This window comes from Candoia aspera, chromosome 1 (genome assembly GCF_035149785.1).
Source record: "Candoia aspera isolate rCanAsp1 chromosome 1, rCanAsp1.hap2, whole genome shotgun sequence".
Classification (NCBI taxonomy): Eukaryota; Metazoa; Chordata; class Lepidosauria; order Squamata; family Boidae; genus Candoia; species Candoia aspera.
Genome location: NC_086153.1, coordinates 91,753,700 through 91,775,857, shown reverse-complemented (window position 1 = coordinate 91,775,857; position 22,158 = coordinate 91,753,700). Strand labels below are relative to the sequence as shown.

Genomic DNA, 22,158 nt, shown 5'->3' with positions numbered 1-22,158 from the left:
ATACTGTAATTAACATCCCACATTTCTTTCCACATAGGAACATACACAGCTCATGCGAACATCTAAACAACAACAAAAGCAGCAGCCTACAGTATACAGTATATAACATAATATATATGTTGGCATCATACTGCATTATACAGTACATAACATAAAAAATATCAGTTAATTAGAAAGGAATGGTTTTCCATGTTTTCTCTACTCAAATAATGATGCATCTGCCTTCCTCACACTGGTGTTCTCCAGATGTGATAGACTACAATTCCTATCTTTCCCAACCTGTATGTTCACAGTGACTGGGAATGAGGGAAGCTGTAATCCAATGTATCTGGAGAGTTCCAGATTGGGAAAGGATTGACAGAACATTACTATCTTAGGAGGGAATTCTTCAAAGTACCTTTATTGAAAGAAAACTTGCACATCAGACAAGCTTGGACATAAAGAATTTCTGAAGGCAAACAAATAGTTGGATTATGCAAGAGTAAGGAACTATAGAGATGGACCTGCATTTCACTATTTATTGTTGTAAACGTGATGGATATTCTTTGTTTGTAGAACTGAAGGGAGACACTACAATTTTAAAAGATGGCATAGGAGATCACAGACACCACGAGAAGAAATTCTTGGCATCATACTGCATTATAATGTAGACATTAAATTATAATGTAACGACTACAGGGAAACACAACTTCTCTAAAAGAAACATTCTATATTTGCTCCAAAATAAAGGAGGGCAAGGCATAGCCTGCTTAAAAATATATTATCAAGCAGCTCAATTGGCATAGTCACTCCTTTTACAGTAGAAGATTCAACAAAACAGTGGATTGAGATGGAAAATATTTGGTTTCAGGGTATGAATTTAAACTTGTTCCTTCTTTCCCCAGCAGATCTTCATAAAATAAATGAACTCAGTAACAATTCCACACAAGTAATCTGCTTAATATGGAGAAAGAGATTTTCAGGACATATTCTACGGCATTTTCCTCTTAACTGCATTGATAACATATCCATATTTCAATAAAGATAGAGCCATACAATTGAAATCCCAGAGAAAGGAAGGTGTTTGTAGAATAAAAGGGGTTTTGTAATAGCTTACAATTTAGAGTGGTTTGAACAATTAAAAAAAGTGCTGAGGTTTCTGAGGTGTCAGATCAATTCAATATTACAAAATGAAAAAGTGATAGGGATTGCAAACAGATATCTATCTCTTTTTGAAAAAATGTTGATTTTTTTCCCTCTCAGAACCTGAAGATATAATTTCAAAAATATATCAGATTTTCTTTGAAATAGATGATAGTGAATCTACCGCAGGACTAAAGTAAGTCTGGGATTTAGATTTAGAGCAACACATGGCAATACTTGGCAGTCTCTATAGCAACAAGGCATTCTTATCAGCATCTATACAGGAAATATATCTTAAAGCATACACTGGTGGCATCAAACCCCAGTAAGAGTCTCACATTTCATTTAAATATTCAGAGTTGGAACTTCTTTCACCTTTGGTGGAAATGTGATAAAATTTTAGATTTTTGGAAGAACGTGTTTAATGATACGTCATATATAATTAACAGAAGGTTGAATTATCTCCAAAATTAGGCTTGCTATACATATTTGATTATTAGAACAAACACTTGCAAAGTATAAAACATTTCTACAATAGCTGCATCAGCTATTGCTAAACAAAGAACTATCTAAATAATATCCCAACAGATGGATGGCATGACAAGATCTGGTCTATAGCTCTGCTTGTGAAAGCCTCTGATAAAATCCATTCTATGACAAGGCAAAATAGTGAATTATTGTTCTACAAGAATGATGGGATTTCACTGTTTATACAGTATAAGAGGTAAGTATCCTGTCAATATAATCCTATCAAAAAACATGAGCAAGTTAAAATGAACCATGTAATTGTTTTATTTAAAATATTAAAAATTAATGGAAAAGATCAAATATTCTAGAGGTCATAAGCTGTAATTTTAATAATAATACTACACTAGTTATGCTCATGATGAGAGCGCCATAAATCAATCTATCTATCTATCTATCTATCTATCTATCTATCTATCTATCTATTTTAATAATAATACTACACTAGTTATGCTCATGATGAGAGCGCCATAAATCAATCTATCTATCTATCTATCTATCTATCTATCTATCTATCTATCTATCTATTTTAATAATACTACACTAGTTATGCTCATGATGAGAGCGTCATAAATCTATCTATCTATCTATCTATCTATCTATCTATCTATCTATCTATCTATCTATCTATCTATCTATCTATCTATCTAGCTCATTCCTTCCCTCCTTCCCTTCCTGGTGCTTTCCAGATATAACCACAATTACAATTCCCAACTTTCTCAGCTAGCACAATCCTCAGTGTGCTGGCTAGAAATTCTGGAAGTTGGAGGACTAACGTACTAGAAAGCAAAAGATCATGAAATGCTGGCCTAACCTAAAACAGGTAAAGCTCTGACCTGCCTAGAAAGATGTTCGGGCTTCCTTGCAGAGTTGACTTCCAAATGAACAAGTACAATGTTGACTACAAATTTCCTCTTTTTGCAGTAATTACAGCTCTCCTTTGTTAGAAAGATCCTGTCAACTTAGAGAAGCTAAGGCATGTTAATTATTAATCCTTCCTTACTACATTAGGACAATATGCTTTAATATGGATTAATATGGAATAAGCCACATAAGATACAGATCCATAATCAATTATTTTGTTTCTCAGAATAATTTTCTGGTATAAAGGCATGCCATGTTTTTACGCCAAGAAATAAATGAGAAGTTTTTTGATATGTGAGGAAATATATAAGAAAATATATATTATTTCAGGTTTCTTCTACTTAGTGCCCTCCAGATGTGATGGAATTATAATTACTGAAATTCCTAGACAGTATCTCTGGAGAGCACCAAGTTGGGAAGGCAACACTATACTATCGTCTATACCATGTTTGTCATCCTTAGCAACTTTGATGTCTGGACTGGAACTCCCAGAATTCCCCAGCCAGACATCTTAAAGTTGCCAGGGTTAAGAAACATTGATCTATACTAGGATCAACAACTTCTTCTGGCTCCAGACACCATTGCACATTCTTTCGGGCTGCCTAAGAACTCCTGAAAATACTGAATATGAATCCTTGTGAGAGGCAGACAGTCTCTTACATGCACCCAATCCCTGGACTATATTGTCTACAAACTCTTAAGATGCCTACAGATGTCCATAATCACTCCTCTTTCTGTTTGCTGCTGTCATGAGTAAGGATGGCAAGCAGGGGGCTCCCATCCAGGCTGTAAAGCGCATGCGTAGTACTGAGGAATTAGGTAGCCATTCAAAGAGACACAGATCGGGCCCGCCTTAGCCTTTGGGGTTTATATGTCTGGGTTTTTCCCATGCTTCTTCAGTTTGTTAGGATTTTCTGTCATGTAGCAGTAATAAACACTAGAGACCTATTCTTGTCTCAGCGTGGTTCGTGGCTGTTAGGACAGCTGCTTAGCAATGGTGGCTTAACTATGAGGCAGTTAAAAAGGCAAAAGGAAGGGTAGAGCATGGGCTGAAATAGACCATCCAATCCTATTTCCCTCCCATCCGCTTATCTCCATCCTGCACTTTGTTCCTCTTCACAAACCTCATACATGGAGTGTGCTTACTTCTAGAATGAGAAGAAAAAGTACAGATTCCCTCAAGTTATGCTTAATTTCTGGTGATAACATGGACATGAACATGCAGTCTTCTTAGCAACCACATGGAAATGGTTTCCTGCTGCATTCCCCCACCCCGTTTCCTAGTATAGCCTACAGCCCTGAGATTTCCTGTGCTTTTCCGTTTAAGTATGAACCAAAGCTGATGCCACCTTCTTAATCAGCAAATCTTGTATATATGAAACCTTCACCACCTTCTCAGTAATGCAACAAGCTGCTGCCTATGTAGGTGTGTGATTCTCAACCTACATTAATTCTCTCTCTCTTTAGAGCAGGAACAATGTCATTTGTGTAATTGCTCTAAGTCTATTAACATACAGCAGTCCTATTTTTCTTCTCTGCTTCTACAAACTATGAGTTAATTCTCCTGTGAGCCACCAACATGTTCTATAGTTGGGGCAGACAGATTTTCCTAAATAAGTCGAGCGTGTGCAATAGGAAACTAGTTGGACCAGAATCCTAACATGTGGGCCTATCACCTACCTGCCTGCCTGCCTGCCGGCCTGCCTGCCTGCCGGCCTGCCTGCCTGCCGGCCTGCCTGCCTTCCTTCCTATTTTGAGGCCACCCAAATCCCTAACCATTCTGGGCAGCTAACAACATATTTAGGAAAAAATCACAGCACAGAACATGCAGAATAGTTCACTTGGGCTTCTTTTTCTGGAATTAAGAAGCACTAAAGTTTATACTGCATTTTGTAATTTATCACTTTTAGCTGCTTTAGACAGCATGCATGGAAATATAATTAAGAGTAAATTAATTAACTACATGTTTTAGAGATGCATTAACATAACTTGTGTACAATTTTTCAAATGCAGAAATGAAATGAATGAGAATTTGGCTGCCTTCCTACAACTTGAGCCATTGCATACCAGAAGGGTCTACAAGAAACGCCAGGGACAGAAAGTCACTAGACTGGCATCAAGGTTTTATGTCTGGCATATAAAACAAAATATTCAGTTAATTGCTGCTACTTCTGGCCAGTCTGAGCAAATTCAAAATTTTCACTGATATTACTAGAGGACAAAAACTTCAGTATCTTGAGACAGTCCTCTATAATGACTCTTCCCAAATTTTTGTTTGTCTCATGCCTAAAATATAATCACTTTCAAACATGCTTCCTGATTCAGTTTTTCGATGTAGCCTTCAAATACAGAAAAAAGACAAAAATATCCTATCCAGCTCTGCTAAATAATTTCCTTTGCAAATTGTTAAGAGGTATACATGGAAATATGACATTTATGTAACTGTGATGCCAGCCAAATGAGAAGACTCATAAGATAAAGCATCCTTCCTGATTATACCACCAAATAGTTTGAAGCTCATAGAACGGAAGACATGTTCAATGGTCAGTCCTCATAAGACAAAGGCCAAAAAGACATTCTTCAATCCTATTTTTTCAAACTCACTCCAAGCAATCAGCACCCCTCCAGAGCCTATGCACTTAGGTCCTAAAATGACTTGAGTTACTTGGCAAGAGGTTACTAGCCGCTTCAGAATCCTATTTACTGTCAGGTTTGCACATACTGTGGAAGACAGGACAAACAGATGCCTTTCTACTCTTGCCTGAGAAAAACACTCAGTGTGATTTTCTTATTTGAGCAAATGTAGGGTAAGGTAAATGTGGTTCTCCTGATCACACTGCTATGCTACAGTTATGAAAAGCCAGTGCTGCATAACATTTAATCATCTAATTTCATCACTGACTTTTGTAATGAGAGAATTGGGACGAACGATTACTTTGGGTCCCATCTCATGTTCTCAAAGATGTTGTTTGTTCTGGCTTTTCTACCTCACTTTGCTGCCCCAGGAACTTCTGAATTCTCTGCAGGATCAGCGTGGCTTTTGTGCTGCCTTCAAGTCATAGTTTTGTGCAGACTCTTATCCTGTCTGCTTCAAGGCACAGCTGTACATCCTTCCTGGTGCTACGGTTCTTAAAACAGTGAGGTGTACAGACGAAGTGCTGGTAAGGGGAGTTTAGCAACAAAAGCTGTTTGCGCTAAATCGTTTAGCTTATGCGCTGCTCCTATCCAGAGTGACTGTGAAATCTCTTTCCTTCAGTAGGAAAATGTAAATAGGAAAACAACATCATAAAAGAAAAACCATCTAAATAACAAGTCAATCTACAAAGAAAACTGTGGCCACTGAATAACAACAAACATCCAAACACAACCCACCATGGGGCTTTCCTACTCATTTCAGTTCCCACTCTCTCAAAAACCTAAGTTTTTACAGCTATCTTAAAACTCAACAAGGTAACATTGCCCTTCTGCAATAAACACTACAGTAGTTGAGATGCAGGTACAGAAAGTACATAATAATTCTAGTAGTCTGGAAAATCAATTTCAGTTTTGCTAGTTCCCCCCAAGAGAAGAAATGGTAACTTTCTTCAGTATCTTTATTGCCATATCATTTTAAACTGATCAAATCTATCACACATTAGCCTAAATTCACCCTACACTTTGTAGTGTGTGTCATTTGTATCATACTTTTTTTCTATTAAAAAATTGAAGTCATGCTAAATATTGAACTCTTGCCATGTTCGTCATGTCTCCTGATTGACTTCCTCTCAGAAGAACATCATTCGCCCTCTGAGGCAGGAGAATGAAAGCAGCAAATTACTAAGGTAGTAAAGGGAGGTCTTATACCTTTAAGGGAAATCCTTCAAGTTCCAGAGAGCTGCCTAATTGTGCTCTACATGGGGATACCTCTGAAGACCACCCGGAAACTGCATTTGGTACAGAATGTAGTGGCCCAGTTACTGGCAGGTCTGACATTGTATCTATGCTCCAAGCCTTACCCCAGTTACAAATGGGCTTCTGGGTGCTGTTTTTCACCTATAAAGCTATATAGGGCTTGGTGTCTATGTTTCTGCAGGTCCACCTTCTCATAACTAAATCAGCCTGTCCAGTATACTTCTTCCACCAGCAGCTTTTGGTCATGCCTCACGTTCTACTAGTTTAGCATAATAAAATTAAATACGTTATTTTTTTTTTAAAGGATGGCTCCCTTGAGTCACTCAATTATTTTTGATCAGTAGAAGATTCAAGAAAGAAGGAACCTTACTGTTGATGCAGAAGAATCAAAATCTGACTAGACAGACAGGAACAGTTCTTTACAAAATGAATACTAATAGAATTTGTTTCCTTCAGTTGTAGCAAAGGCCACTACTTTAGATGGTACAGTCTCCTCCACTCATATTATGGAGAGCTTGCTACATCTTTTTGTGAGAACTTACTATCCAACTTGGTTTCAGGCTTCTGGAAGCTTTTACATGCCACTTACAGACTTCTGGTCTGAACAATGCAGTTTTTCTTTTGTATACAAAGGCCCGCATGAGTTATGAGTACTGGGAAGTGTAGGAGATATACACCGTCTATCAGCCACTGACACTTGTAGAGACAGGAAATGTATCTAGCTGAAGACAGCTTGCAAATGCAGGAGCAGAAAGGCAAAACTAGGTTAAAAGCCCAGTGGGAAGCTGTAAGAATAAAATGAGTAAAAGGGAGTAGGAAGAGGATGATACAAGAAAGTTTATTCATTTGAAGAAAACAGCAAATCTTAAAAGCTGGCAAAGATAAAGTGAACTGGTTAATACAATACCAAGCATCAAGTTTATTAAGTTTCCAAAATGTTTTGCTGGGAATTTAACTGAATAACTGCTGATAGAAGAATTAGCAGAGTTACATTTACATCCTTCAAAGAAGTCATCAACTAATAAGGAACTTTGCACATATCAGAAATATATACAGCAGGAGCTGAAAATTCACTTTTGTTTTTAAAAGCATACTTACATTATTCTTCTGGCAAATAATTTCCTGTAAAGGAAAAAAAAAACAGATATGAGAGAACCACCCATGAGCAATGTACACATTTATTTATATTTAACAAGAAATACACTTATTTGTGTTTGCTCTGGGAATTTTAGATTTTCTTCACTGCAATCAATTGCCTGGGATAAAAAGAAAGCCAGTATCATATTAGTTGCTGAATGCAGGGGCTGTAGAAACTATGACTGATTCTTCTCCTGATCTTACATTACAAAGTTTTTTAAGAAATTAAACAGGTGAAGAAGCTTTTCCTGGAATGAACATAAGCGGATAAGAAAAGCTTCAAGTATCAAGTTCAAGTGTGTCAATTAAAAATGAAGGAGAAGGGCAAGAAAATGTAATAACTAGATACACAATGAAAAAAGAAAATTACCAAGTAGTAATTCCATTACAACTATTTACAGAGCAAAGTTATTTATTAATGAATCTGCTTTCATGTCTATTCTGAATATGCTGATGCAGCTGATGGAAATGCTGAACTAATAGTATGCCAGCACTGGCACATCAACATTTTGGTGTGCTCCAGACTTGTTTCTTTTGCACATTCCATGCCTTTATGACATCGGGCAAAAAGAAGGCCTAATCAAAATGAAAAAGGGGCCTAAATCCTTATCCTATAGGACTGAATGTTCTCATCCTAGGTAACTGTTCAGAGTAATAATGTTGTTTCGTGCCTTTGCTAAAAATAGTGCTATTTGTTACTGGTAACCTCATATTCATCAGCTGTTATTTTAGAACAGTGTCACAAGGAGAATGGGTTAGAAATGGCAGCAATGTGATGACTTAATCTCATAAGTATCACAATGTTTCTGAATGTGAAACATTCCTTCTTGGAATGTTGAATATGAAGCAGATGAGTAAAACCCCAAGCTACACCCACCACCTAAAATACCTGTGAGGAGTTTGAGGAGTAAAGGTAAATAAAAGCACATGTTTTTACAAGAAGAAAGACGATGGATAGTATCACCGTTCCATCTAGTTTAAGTCTTACATGTACACTGGAAGATCTTGGCCTCAGATCACAACATCTATATTTGCTGCTACTGCTGTACAGCAAATTTTGTCAGGGAGAGATTTAGTATCAAGTGGAGCAATAAAATGGAACTCCCTGTCCAAAGGCTTTTTAATGAACAAGGCACATATTCTACAGAGGGAACTCTGTGCAGATCCTGATAGAGATGGTGACTTTATGACAGGTATGCCCACTCTGAAAGGCACCTATATTGCATTTGGACACTGAAAGGAACAAACATGCCTTTGAAAGAGTGACACTGAAACTGGCCTTCACAAATAAAACATCCATAACCCAAAGCTGAGATGTTGTCCCATTAGAAACACAGGATCCCCAATCCCACTTTTTTTCCTGGCCTTGAAGGAGCAGAAGTGGTATGTTTTTTGACTATAGTCTGAACTTCTGAAGGCCAAGACACAAAGAACTGTTCTACCATATGCTGTTTCTCATGTAGGTTAACCCAACTGTTGCAACCATTAGTAGAGGTCTTCCTGGTTTTCTCACATCCTTTGTATATTCAGCTGGTATTAAGCATCAAGCAAGTCTTTTCTGTTGCGGTTCTTACTCTGTGAAACACCCTCCCTCTTGAGATAAAGCATGTGTCAATCTTACTGCAAACGACACACAAGCTGAAAACATGTTCATTTATCTTCACATTTGATGTCTTGTGATGGTATACTTCACAACTCAAGGCCATGGGTTTACATACTCTGGGCTGTTTCAGTCTTCTTATCTGATCTATTTGATTGCAGTTTAAATGTGCATGATGTGTATTTTAATGGTGTGGAATCTTAGAAATACATGGCAAGATAGGCAATATATAAACAATTTAAATACATAGGTAAGTAATATAAGAATAACATTCAGAATATACAGTATACATAACATAATAAGAACAAACTTTATCCCTCATTTTTGGACTGTGTTCTAACTTGTTCCAACCTGCCAAGAATCCACTGGGATTGGAATGGAATAGAACTATTGGAAATAACTAAGAACAATACAATAAAATCAACCCATGAATTGTATTGTGCAATTCTGGATCTGCTTGAGCTCTAGAGATATAAATATGCACATGCAAGCAAGGGTTGTGAGGTGCAAGACAGTATGGTAAGTTAATTGTTAGGCACGTTCTCAGAAGGTACAAAGAACTTAATACTAGAAAAAGTTCTGTAACTATCAGAGCAGTCTGATTATGAACTGAACTAGCTGAGAAAGAATTATGCCTTTCTTAGAACTTCCCAAACCAACATATGCTAAATAGGCATCTGTCATGGGTACTGTAAACGTAAGGTATCCTGGTATAGGAGTGATACACTAGGTTCCTTCCAGCAATGTGAGTAGGGATACCCCCCAAAATTTTCATTGATTTGTTCTTCATTATATATCTTATTCTTCAACTGTTTTGATACAGACCTTTGCACAATTTTAGATTCCAAGGAGCAACAAGGAATCAGTAGCTGTCTTTGCCCAAAACACTTAACAAGGGCAGTTACAAAACCCATGGTTGGCACAGGCACAACATGTGAAGCTTGATTACTTTAGACTTTTATTTTTTTATTTACCATGGTATGCAAGCTCAATGTATTTGAACCAGGAAATGGGTTAATTCTAAAATCCAGAGAAGTGTGCTGTGAAACATACCTAAAATTTACCTCTTGCACTTTTCATATAAAAATGACTTAGCAATAAGCCACTCAGAAGGCTAACCACAGTAAGCCATCAAGGCAGCTTCGTAAAAAAAAAAAAATTAGTAGAAAGAGAGAAGGGATTTTTTAAAGAAAAAAATGTCTATTTTAAATGTATTTCCTCCCTTCACTTGGTAACCTCCTCATTATTTTTATAATCCACATCTGGTTGAAGGAGGATTTTCTTTAAATTCATAGAAAATGTTGTAGACTCCAAGAATTTCAGGCTTAGGAGTGTAGGGAGCTTCAGTTTCTGAGATAGTTTTACTTCTAGCATCTCCTCCTACATCAATCTTGTCCAACATGGGACTCTTCAGATAGGCTGTGTCTGTACAGCGTATATGAACCCTAAGCTCTTTGCAAGCTTCTAGGAAATCATGACAGCAACTAAAACTGAGAATTGTGTAGGTACTGATAATTCCACACAACATAATGATACATTTCTCTGTATATTTCTCCAATCCCTCTCGTTTCTACCCAGGCTCTCCCTTGATTTTAGAAAGGCATCTGTACCTTCAGTGACTGCAGAGAGTCTGTGTTTGTATCACAGTAGAGGATAATGTTGTTGGCCATGCTAAAGCTCTCTCGGACTCCCAGATGATAGAAAAGGGAGGGCTGACGGAAAGCATCACTCATCTCCACCACGGCAATATCTGCAAGGAAGATCAAAATATATGCAAATCAAAAGAGATCTGTTATTAACCGGTTGAATTCTCTCAGTAGTTATCCTAGTCAGCTGATACCCTGAAAAGAAGAAATCTTTCCAAAAGCTTATTTCAAAAACTACTACTACTGTTAACTAGCATGAAATGTAGATAAGATCTTTTTTGAAAAAAAGTTCTTGCAACATTTTTTTACTACAGGAAGATAACCTTTAGCCTGCTCCTTTACTCTATTTTTCTTCAGCAAGACTATGCTTCAAGGGGAGCCACAGAGGATGAGGAATTCCCCTGTTTAAAATAAGCAGGCAACAACTGAAATACCAAGTAAGCAGGCCTCAAAAAATGGTTCCTCTTTGAAGCACATGGACAGAGAAGGACCATTGGAATGTAACATTTCGTGCTTGTGAATTCAATGTTTGGAGTGGTCTCTCACTGCAACTGGAAATATGTGGCATTTGTAGCTTCCCTTTGATGGCCCCATAAGATTCCTGGCTCTTCACCTCATTTGGCTCTGAAGTTGCATAGCTAAATAATCTTCATATAACGTTTCCACATGGATATAAAACCAAGTATTTTCAATTCCTTTTATTGCTATATGTCTACCATAGAACTTTATTTACTATGGACAATTCTGGGTCATATTCTAATATACACAGACAGTTCGCTAAAAGGAACTGTCTGCACCTTCGAACATATGTAAGATTCCCTGCAGGTAAAGATTTAGTATAACATTATAGTAGGAACAAATTGTTTTTTTCTGAGAATCTTGTTGCTACTAAGGAACTTCTTCAAAGGAGCACAAATTAATACCTACTTATAAATACTTCTTTAACAAATAATTGTAATGGGCTTCATGTGAGTTCTCATCTTGATGACCTGGAATGCTTCAGTGCCACCAGATGAGCTTTTTTATCAAGATTATGGACATCTAGTTAAGTCAAACTTGTTTCATGGAGCTCATTAGCCTACCTCCTCTCTTATCTCTTCTGATGACCTGGTGACTAATGCCAACTTAACGGTGGCAACTGGAAGGAGTATTTAGATAAATGACAAGTGTTGAGGTTATATTAAGGTCACTAGCAAGAACAGTATCAGACATATTTACAATGCAATTACAGAACAAGTATAAGAATTCTGGGGGGGGAAAAAACAGAAAATCCCTGAAATGAAAAATTCCATTCCATTCCATTCCGCATCTTTAGAAAAAGTAGATCAGATTTTATTTTACAAAGGGTGATTTTCGCTATTTCCCCTACCAAAATCTGTTCTGACATAGTCTAGCAGAGGGAGTAGCATCAGATTGCAGAACAACAACAACAACAATAATCTCCCCACTTTTCTACTGGCCAGAGCATCCTAAGAGACTGAATTCACCCCATATACTAAGTGATAATCATGGTTTACAAAGTGCCATTGCCAAATTCACAGACATCAAAACCAAGTAATCACTTTATGCCACAAGATAATGTCTGAACTGGTTCACCGTGTTCTTTGGGATATAAGGATATCAGCAAACTACATGGTGTTCATAGGAAGAGAAAAGGGAGAGAAAAAGTTTGTAACAGTTGTCCATTCCCTCTGCTCCTGATTCTAATCAAATGTCTTCAAACAGGAACAATACTTTAGGGGAGCAGTTTCAGCCTAGCTCTGCGGTTGTTTCTAGTGAGATTATTCCTACTGTAAAGAAAACTCTCATTGCAGAGCGGATTTAGTAGGAGCAAGCCTCTGGCCATGATTTTCCAGTGGAAGAAAACAGTGGATAGGACTTCTTCCTGGATAGGAGTTCACAAGGAAATAATCTACTGTACCTGTAAATTTCACCCAATTCTGTTAAAAGTGGGTTTCCTGTGATAGACAATGGAAGATAACAATCCACCAAATCGGGTTATGAACCATGCCTCATGATGAATACACATTCCTGTAAGCCACTACTGCTTAAACCTTTCAAAACCGTGGCACACCACAGAACAATGGACTTCTTTGACTATTTCTTAAAGTGAAACGAATACTGAAATATTTTCCGTAGACTATGATGAAAGCTGTAGCCCCAACATTTCAGAAGGGCAAGCAGCACTCTGGGGAAGACTAATGCTGATTATTTCCTACATATGCAGGAGTAAGCCCCATATATTCACTTCTGAGTTATTATGCACAGGACTGCCCTGCCAGTTGCCCAGTTTTGTTATAGGAAGCACATCAAAGTGATTAGAAGACAAGGAAACAAAGAAACAGCTTCCCTATCCATGAAGTTTCACTTTTATTTCTTTTGCAAATGCTTGTATACATACGTGTACTGTATAAGCAGGCAGCCATTTCAATCATTTCTGGGTTGGGTGGAATGTAAACAGAAACACTGGGCTCAGAAATATATGAGAGATTAAAAGCTTGGGCACTCTTCAATTCACAAGGTTAAAAGTGAACAATTATTAACAAAATTAAATAGTGGACCTTCACATGTCTTATCAGCTATTCTATCTATACCACAGGATATTTCTCAGAGGTAAAATGTGCATTCCATTCCTGGAAACTTGTCTATGCAAGCCAATCAGATAAAAAAAAAAAATCAGTGAAAACTGTGTTTGCAGAGCTAAACTACCCTGTGACTGGGTAGCTATAAATTCCAGCCTCATCTATTAATTGGCTTAATTAATTAATTAATTAATTAAGGAATACTATTTTGGCAAATGGAGACTTGGGCTCCTACACTGGGCAGAGAAGGAACAGCTGCAGGGAGATTTAGAATTAAGTACATTGGTAAGAAATCAGAAAGCTCTGGGGGGGAGGGGAGATGTGGAATTTTGAGAGGCTGAAGTAGGCACCCTCACAAAATGGCTACTATGCTGGGCATAGCCATTCACAAACACTTGTTTCTCTGAAGGTGAACTACCCACCCAGGATGCTCTGGGACCAAATTTTGTTGGCTCAAAAGGTATTTCTACAAATAAATATGATGTTAGAGATTTGCATTTTGCATTGCACTTGCAATTGCAATTGCAGTTTCCAATTTACTGAAAAATTAAAAGAATAAACTTGGTATCCTCTAGATGTTTAGAATGTCAAACCACTTTAGTATCAGCCAGTGTGGCTAAAAGCAAGGGGGTAGCAGTATCTACAGACTCTTACAGCTTTCATCAGAATGAGGAAAGCAGCATCCTAACATTAAGCTGAAAGTCTTGAACATTTTTGCAACATTGCAACATACGCAGAAAAAGGGTGGGGCTTGCATCCCAATGCTGCAACACTGCCTGTGTGTCAGATCCCCCCGATCAAAGGTTTTACAAAACCCCTTATCGGAGCATCTGCCATCATTTCCTTGTCAAAGGAATAGACTCTGTATCGCCAGATGGGAGGGGGTGTGAAGTTGGAGTGTGAAGTTGTTTATTATGGCTATGGCGGACATCAAGGACACGGGGTTGAGATATACCAGGAACACCACCTGGATGGGAGGGGGGGTGACATGGTTTCATGGGAAAGGGGACTAACTAAGAGAATGTAGTTTTTAAAGTTACGTTTGAACGGGAACTCTTTATTTGTAGCTTGCCTTCTGTACTGTTCATTACGCTTCATTAAAACAGTTAAAGGAATCCCAGCCTCCTGTGATTGTGTGAATGCTTGAATGATCAGGTGCTGACACTGTGTCATTTTGACCCCCTTATCCTCCCTGCAGATGTCCCTGCAAGGTGCTGTGGGAACTGTAGTGCCAAACATCTGAAAGCACAAGGCTGTGTTATTCTTCTGTAAAATTGTGACTAAACTTGGCTACCACTTTCACATACTTGCTACTACCACACAAGGTTAAAAATCATTGTATTGTGGATCAGTTACTTAGCATGTGAATGACATCTTTAGCACTCTGTAGAAAGCCTGCATTACTCATTAGACATCCAAAACAGATATACAATTGCATCTCTTCCCAAAGTTAAGGGAGAGAGAGAAAGAGAATATAGATAAATATAACTGTATTGCCTTATTAACATGGAGCCAGTTTGGTGTAGTGGTTAAGGCATCAGGTTGGAAACTGGGAGTCTCAGAGTTCTAGTCCCACCTTAGGCACAAAGCTAGCTGGGTGACCTTGGACCAGTCACTCTCTCTCAGCCCTAGGAAGGAGGCAATGGCAAACCACTTCTGAAAAACCTGGCCAAGAAAACTGCAGGGACTTGTCCAGGCAGTTGCCAGGAGTAAAAAACTGACCTGAAAAGCCTTATTCACTTCTTTTGGTTTTTCAGCTATGTTACTTAATTAAAATATGGCAGACATGTTGTACTGTTTTGTATGATTTTTCTCTTTTGGAATGTACATAATCTATACTTGTACTGTGTTGTATTGTTCTGGCTTTTTGTAATGTAAAGCACCCAGAGTCATCGGCAGTTGGGTATTCTCTAAATCTATGGAAATAAATAAATAAAATCCCTCCACTGCAGGAGACAATAATTCTGACTGCCAATTCTGGATTGTAAAAAGCAAGGATCTGCTACTGTTCCTTGCGCAGTATTTGTAACTATCCTTAAATCTTTTTAAGGATCTCCAGGAAGAGTTTTGTCAATGAGGGAGTATTTCCTTTATGTGTGCTTGCTTCCAGAGTAACTGATACCAGTTCCCTGGGCTTTCAGAGAGAATCCATATAACATCATTGCATTTGAGCATTTTCTCTGTTGATTTGTGTTGGTGTGTATCATCTCTGATGACACAGCATGAACTTCGACAGTTCCACTGGGGTGTTCCCTGCTTGCAGAACTTTTAGTTTGTGGTTTTTAAGAAATGGAAAGATTCTCAGTTATTTCTTTTTAAACATGACTGTTTTCCATACTAAGGTTTATTGCTGAATTCCCATGGTTGGTTCAGCGACGTTTTAATGGGGGCGGCGGGTGGGAGGGGAACACACAATACCGTCATGCATTTGTAACTCCTTTGGGGAGAAAGCAGGATATGAATGAACTGGAAAAATAAATGAATCAATTCTGTGCTTTCCCAGTCCTCATTGTCTTTTCTCCTTGGAAAAGGTTCAACTTTTACGAAAGAGGAACAAAACTTTCATTAAAATAGATACTTCTAACGATTCTCTTCTGTTAATAACTCCTAGCTCATCCCAACCTCTTGGATTTGCAATCTGTTTCCAACCCACTTCAAATCTAACTCTCTTTCCTTTCATTTTCTCCTCTCCAACTGCAGATCACAAATGCTTTCAGGAGCTTGCTACTGCTGGCTGGGCAAAAGTGAAATGCAGGTGGCAGGAGGGCAGGCAAGTGATATTGGAACCAGAAAACCAAAGCATGGTAAAAATGTGCTGAAAAGCACATTCCACTCAATGAAGAGGCACAGAAGAGGGAATTCCTGAATTTTTTTGCTGCTTACAAGGCACATGTGTTGGCTTCAGCCTGTACCATGTAATTGACAGAGTGAGTATATCCTGCAAAAAATGTGATGTATGAGTCTAATCTAGTATGCCTCCTTTTTAAAGTGGCATAATGTTGATGTGGAAAACAAAGTATCTAGCAGATACTACCAGTATAGTCTTTGTCTTTGCAATGTGCACCATTTTTAATTTCCAATGTGTATTTCAATCACTCTTTCAAGGAGCAATTGGACAAATATTTTAAAAATTAAAATAGGAAACCAATGCTTTAGTCTCATAAATGCATTTTTAGTGAAGGGGAAAAGAATCCCTTTCCATGTGTTGATAATGGTAGCCAGAAAGGTTTCCTAGCTAAGAAACATGAACAAATTTGGAAAATTAGGGTCAGTGTCTTAAGTAGAAGAAAAGGATTTGTATTCCCTTTGTATTCACCTCCAATTTTCCTTAACTTTAGCTACATATATGACAGGGAAATACACGAATTAGACATTTCTAGGCAAGAAAGCAACATTTCAGAAGAACAAGTAAAGCAACTAGGGAATTGTAATAAATGAAACAAAAGTTTAAAACTTTCCACTCAGCTGGCACTAAAACCTCAGAAATCTAATACAAGGATGCATGAGGTATCACATAAGATACATTGCAGAAGGAACCTAAGCATAATTTTCTGTATCTGTGATTTACCTAGCTACCTTAAGATATTTGAGAAAAGATAGGCTAAATGTGTTTCTGCACATTTTGGCAAAAAGAACAGGTGCCATTATAGAAGCAAACTATTGCTGATTTATTTCCCCAGTTTTAGAAAAAAGTGGGCTTCGGGGTTTGGGCTGAACGCTGTAAAAAAATTGCAAGCAGAAGCAACTGTCCCCAGACTACTTAGGCTATTTAGAACACTCAGCCTTTTGCATAGGCAGATTAAGAAGACTTTGCCTTTTTCATTGGAACTGTGGGTTCTGCATGCCTAAAAGAAATTTCTTTTTAGGGGATGTGGGTTGTAATCCAACATATCAAGGGGCCACCTGGCTGGTTTTTTGTGTCTCTTCAATGTACACCTGGATTTGACTTTTTTTTTTTGCTTCTCTCCCCCTTTGTGGCCCTTCCTTCTGCCTATTTTCTGCTTTCTGTATTATCTCTTGCATGTCACCCCCTCTCAGTGTCCTCCCTGCTTTGATGATCTTCAGCCTGACATTTTTGCAAGTCACCCTATTCCACTGTCTTCCAGCCAGAGTGGCTACCAGCCTTACAGTTTTGGACTACAGTGTTTTTTCCATCCTTTGCCATGAGTTGTGTTTATTGATTTATTTACACAAATCCCTTTCAGTTTGTGTAAATGCTCAAGGCAGCTTATAAGCATTTTTTTAAAAAGTTACACAATGTAAAACATAACTGTAAAATCAGTTCAATTAAAACAACAACTTAAGATTAGTATCATTCAAATATAATTAAAACAATTAATGATTAAAAGCTTGGTGATACAGGAAGGCCAAAGGCACTTTCTTAGGAACATAGGTGTAGTCCTAACCACTAATTTAATTACAGTCTTTGATTTCCCCCCCCCACCTTTATTTTGCACAAAGCAGTGTATACAATGTTCCCTATTTTTCCCCAACAACAACCTTGTGGGGTAGGTTGTACATTGTTACATCATGCCACAAGCCCCACCCTTTCATACTTGCATTGCAACATCACATGCAAATACATACTGTAAATGGTAAGGGAGTTACACTGCAACATTGCAATGCATGTTTTGTCACCTTCCTTCCCCTGCAGATGCATTCCACAGCTTTAGAGCTACACAGGAGAAGACCATCTCCCCTCTACCAGATAGCCAAGTTTTTGGCAATTGGGTTATTTTCAAAAGGGTCTCTCCTATGATCTAAATAACCAGACAGTTTAGTAAGAGAAGAAGCAGTCACTAGGGCTAGGTGAGGCTGGTGAACAGTTCTGCAATTGAAGTAAGCTGTCTTACCATTTGAAGTGCTGAACCTTATAGAGCCCAATGAGTTTCACATTTCACGCCACTGAGTGAGTTGTCAGCTTCATAACCATACATTATATACATCATGCAGGAAGTAGACTGAGAGCTTCTACTCCTAGACTGTTCCACATAACACCTATACCTTGGGATGATTTTGCACCTTAAATACTGTTCACAGTAGTCGCATAGACTAGTTTTAAGACCATCACAGTTCTTAACAGCAATCCTTAAACTGTTATGAAACTACAGGCAAGATCCAGTAGGAAAAGGTGGACTACTTTAGTCATATGAATCTTGGCTTTCAACCAGGATATGCTGGACTATGCCAGCATGCCCAAGAATTTCACAAGCCAATATTTTCCTATCCACAATCCTCCATGCTTTATTAAAAATGTATTTCCTGCCAACCTAGCAGTTCGAAAACATGCAAATGTGAGTAGATTAATACTGTAGGTACTGCTTCGGCGGGCAGGTAACGGCGTTCCGTGTAGTCGTGCCGGCCACATGACCACGGAAGTGTCTACAGACAAATGCTGGCTCTTCAGCTTTGAAACAGAGATGAGCACCACCCCCTAGAGTCAGACATGACTGGACTTAATGTCAAGGGAAACCTTTACCTTAATGACTGACAAGATCCTGGATGTGATTTCTTTGAGATACTTATACAATTACTGTAGTTATTGCTCTCTTTATACAAGTAAATAGGCTTGATTAGAAGGATTGCCACCACCTATATTTCTTTTATATGTGAGTTTTTAAGGTAAAAAGGTAAAGGTAAAGGTTTCCCTTGACGTAAAGTCCAGTCGTGTCCGACTCTAGGGGGCGGTGCTCATCTCCGTTTCAAAGCCTTGGAGCCGGCGTTGTCATAGACACTTCCGGGTCATGTGGCCAGCATGACTCACGGAACGCCGTTACCTTCCCGCCGAAGCGGTACCAATTAATCTACTCATATTTGCATGTTTTCGAGGAGGAAAATGTAAAAAAGAAATCAAGAGAAAATACAAAGTTTGGGAGCAATCAAGTACAAGACAATAGGGAGGCACAGAAAGCTGGGAAAGTGAAGGAAAGTGGGAAGTAACTAGAATGTGTGATCCAAAAAGTGAATTATTTAGGATCATAAAACCAAAAAGGGATTGTAGAAAAATGGAAACTGGGAACATAGAAACATTCAGTGCAGTGGAAACAAAAGCAAAAGCTGCAAATGTCAAACCAGTTTACTGTTGAAATTTTTAAAAAATTACAAAAAGGAGATGAAAATAAAACTGTCAAAAATGTCCATCTATTAACTGATGATCCCTGAACTTCAAAAAGACTATTACGGAGTTAGACAAGGACCAAGAAAGGGGGAACTGAAATAAGGCTAGGATACTCTCCTGTAATGAAAGACTTTCTGGAGTTAGGACCATGGCGTGACCAGCAGCTATCTGGCTTGCTTGTGAGCTTCCCAGATGCATCTGACTGGCCTCTATGTGTGTTGGGTCAGGATGTAACACAAACGTACTGTGGCCTTCAGGCTAAGCATTCTTAATGTTACACAACCACAACTGTGGTTTACCCTCAGAGATCAAAGAGATCCACTTCTGTTTTTGATTTGCCCAATTCTTGCACTTCATTCCTAGACTTAATGCCAGCACTCAAAAACTACTGAACTCAGTCCTCCAACATCCCAAACTAACTATAAAAGAAGGAGGGGTATCAATAAAACTCCTTTATCATCTGCAAATATATATGATAGAATATGACGTCCCTTAGAATCAAACACAACATGAAGTCACACCATTGGTATTATTAAACATGGGCCTTCTACAATCCTGAAAGAAAAGAAGTAAAAGAAATAGAGGCAAAGGGGCTTTGTCTCAACTGTTAATTCTCTATTTTCTTTCTCTCCTCCTTTTTCTTTAACTCACCTCTATCAAAGAAGGGGATTTAATTGGAAACAACAGCTTGCCCAAACAATATTCTGAGAAATAAATGGCAGGCACATTCCATATTCCTTGATCCTTTTACTCTTTGCTTCAAAACTGGACCCTCACCCCATTTCTATACAATTGCTTCCCCCCCCGAAAATCTATTATTTTAACTATTAAATCAATCAGTCTATCTACCCACCCACCCACCTACCTGCCCACAAACAAATCAGTTTGCTTCTGAATGACTGAATAGATGAGATGTAGCCTGCCCTTCTTCAGCAAAGGATCGTTACCTTGTCGTGGTGCTGGAGCTTGAGCACCTCAATGATGCCATGAGCTAAACCGTGAAGGGCCACCCAAGACGGGAAGGTCATGACAGAGAGGTCAGACTAAATGCGATCCCTGGGGAAGGTAATGGCAACCCACCCCAGTATTCTTGCCGTGAAAACTCAATGGATCAGTACAACCAGAGATATGTCGGTATACCATCGGAAGATGAGACCCCCAGGTCAGAAGATGGTCAAAATGCTACTGGGGAGGAACAGAGGATGAGCTCAACTAGCCCCAGACGTGATGACGCAGCTAGCTCAAAGCCGAAAGGATGGCTAGCGGCCGACGGTGCTGGTGGTGAACGGCGAATCCGATGTTCTAAGGATCAACACACCATCGGAACCTGGAATGTAAGATCTATGAGCCAGGGCAAATTGGATGTGCTTATTGGTGAGATGTCAAGACTAAAGATAGACATTTTGGGCGTCAGTGAACTGAAATGGACTGGAATGGGCCACTTCACATCAAATGACCACCAGATCTACTACTGTGGACAAGAGGACCACAGAAGAAATGGAGTAGCCTTCATAATTAATAGTCAAGTGGCTAAAGCAGTGCTTGGATACAATCCAAAAAACGACAGAATGATCTCAATTCGAATTCAGGGCAAGCCATCTAACATCACAGTGATCCAAATATACGCCCCAACCACAAATGCTGAAGAAGCTGAAGTAGAGCGGTTCTATGAGGATCTGCAGCACCTACTGGACAACACGCCTAAAAGAGATGTTATTTTCATCACAGGAGACTGGAATGCTAAGGTGGGCAGTCAAATGACACCTCGAATTACAGGTAAGTATGGCCTGGGAGAACAAAATGAAGCAGGACATAGGCTGATAGAATTTTGCCAAGACAATTCACTCTGCATAACAAACACTCTCTTCCAACAACCCGAGAGACGGCTTTATACATGGACTTCCCCAGATGGACAACACCGAAATCAGATTGACTACATCCTTTGCAGCCAAAGGTGGCGGACATCTGTACAGTCGGTAAAAACAAGGCCTGGAGCTGACTGTAGTTCAGATCACGAACTTCTTCTTGCACAATTTAGGATCAGACTAAAGAGATTAGGGAAGACCCACAGATCAGCTAGATATGAGCTCACTAATATTCCTAAGGAATATGCAGTGGAGGTGAAGAATAGATTTAAGGGACTGGACTTAGTAGATAGGGTCCCGGAAGAACTCTGGACAGAAGTTGGCAGCATTGTTCAGGAGGCGGCAACAAAATACATCCCAAAGAAAGAGAAAACCAAGAAGGCAAAATGGCTGTCTGCTGAGACACTAGAAGTAGCCCAAGAAAGAAGGAAAGCAAAAGGCAACAGTGATAGGGGGAGATATGCCCAATTAAATGCAAAATTCCAGAGGTTAGCCAGAAGAGATAAGGAGTTATTTTTAAACAAGCAATGCGCGGAAGTGGAAGAAGACAATAGAATAGGAAGGACAAGAGACCTTTTCCAGAAAATTAGAAACATTGGAGGTAAATTCCAGGCAAAAATGGGCATGATCAAAAACAAAGATGGCAAGGACCTAACAGAAGAAGAAGAGATCAAGAAAAGGTGGCAAGAATATACAGAAGACCTGTATAGGAAGGATAACAATATCAGGGATAGCTTTCATGGTGTGGTCAGTGAGCTAGAGCCAGACATCCTGAAGAGTGAGGTTGAGTGGGCCTTAAGAAGCATTG

The 22,158-nt window shown here is 38.8% G+C and overlaps 1 protein-coding gene across 2 annotated transcripts in view; it reads right to left on the bottom strand.

Annotated features, from left to right (window-relative positions):
* The window catches only part of MAP3K5 (mitogen-activated protein kinase kinase kinase 5), a 109,167-nt gene that overhangs the window by 65,724 nt on the left and 21,285 nt on the right, over positions 1-22,158 (bottom strand). For both annotated transcript variants that reach the window (XM_063309546.1, XM_063309553.1), the window contains exons 2-3: positions 10,750-10,889; positions 7,501-7,524 (exon numbers count right to left, since the gene is read on the bottom strand). In XM_063309546.1, coding sequence (XP_063165616.1) covers positions 7,501-7,524; positions 10,750-10,889 — 164 coding nt within the window. The remainder of the gene's footprint in view (positions 1-7,500; positions 7,525-10,749; positions 10,890-22,158) is intronic.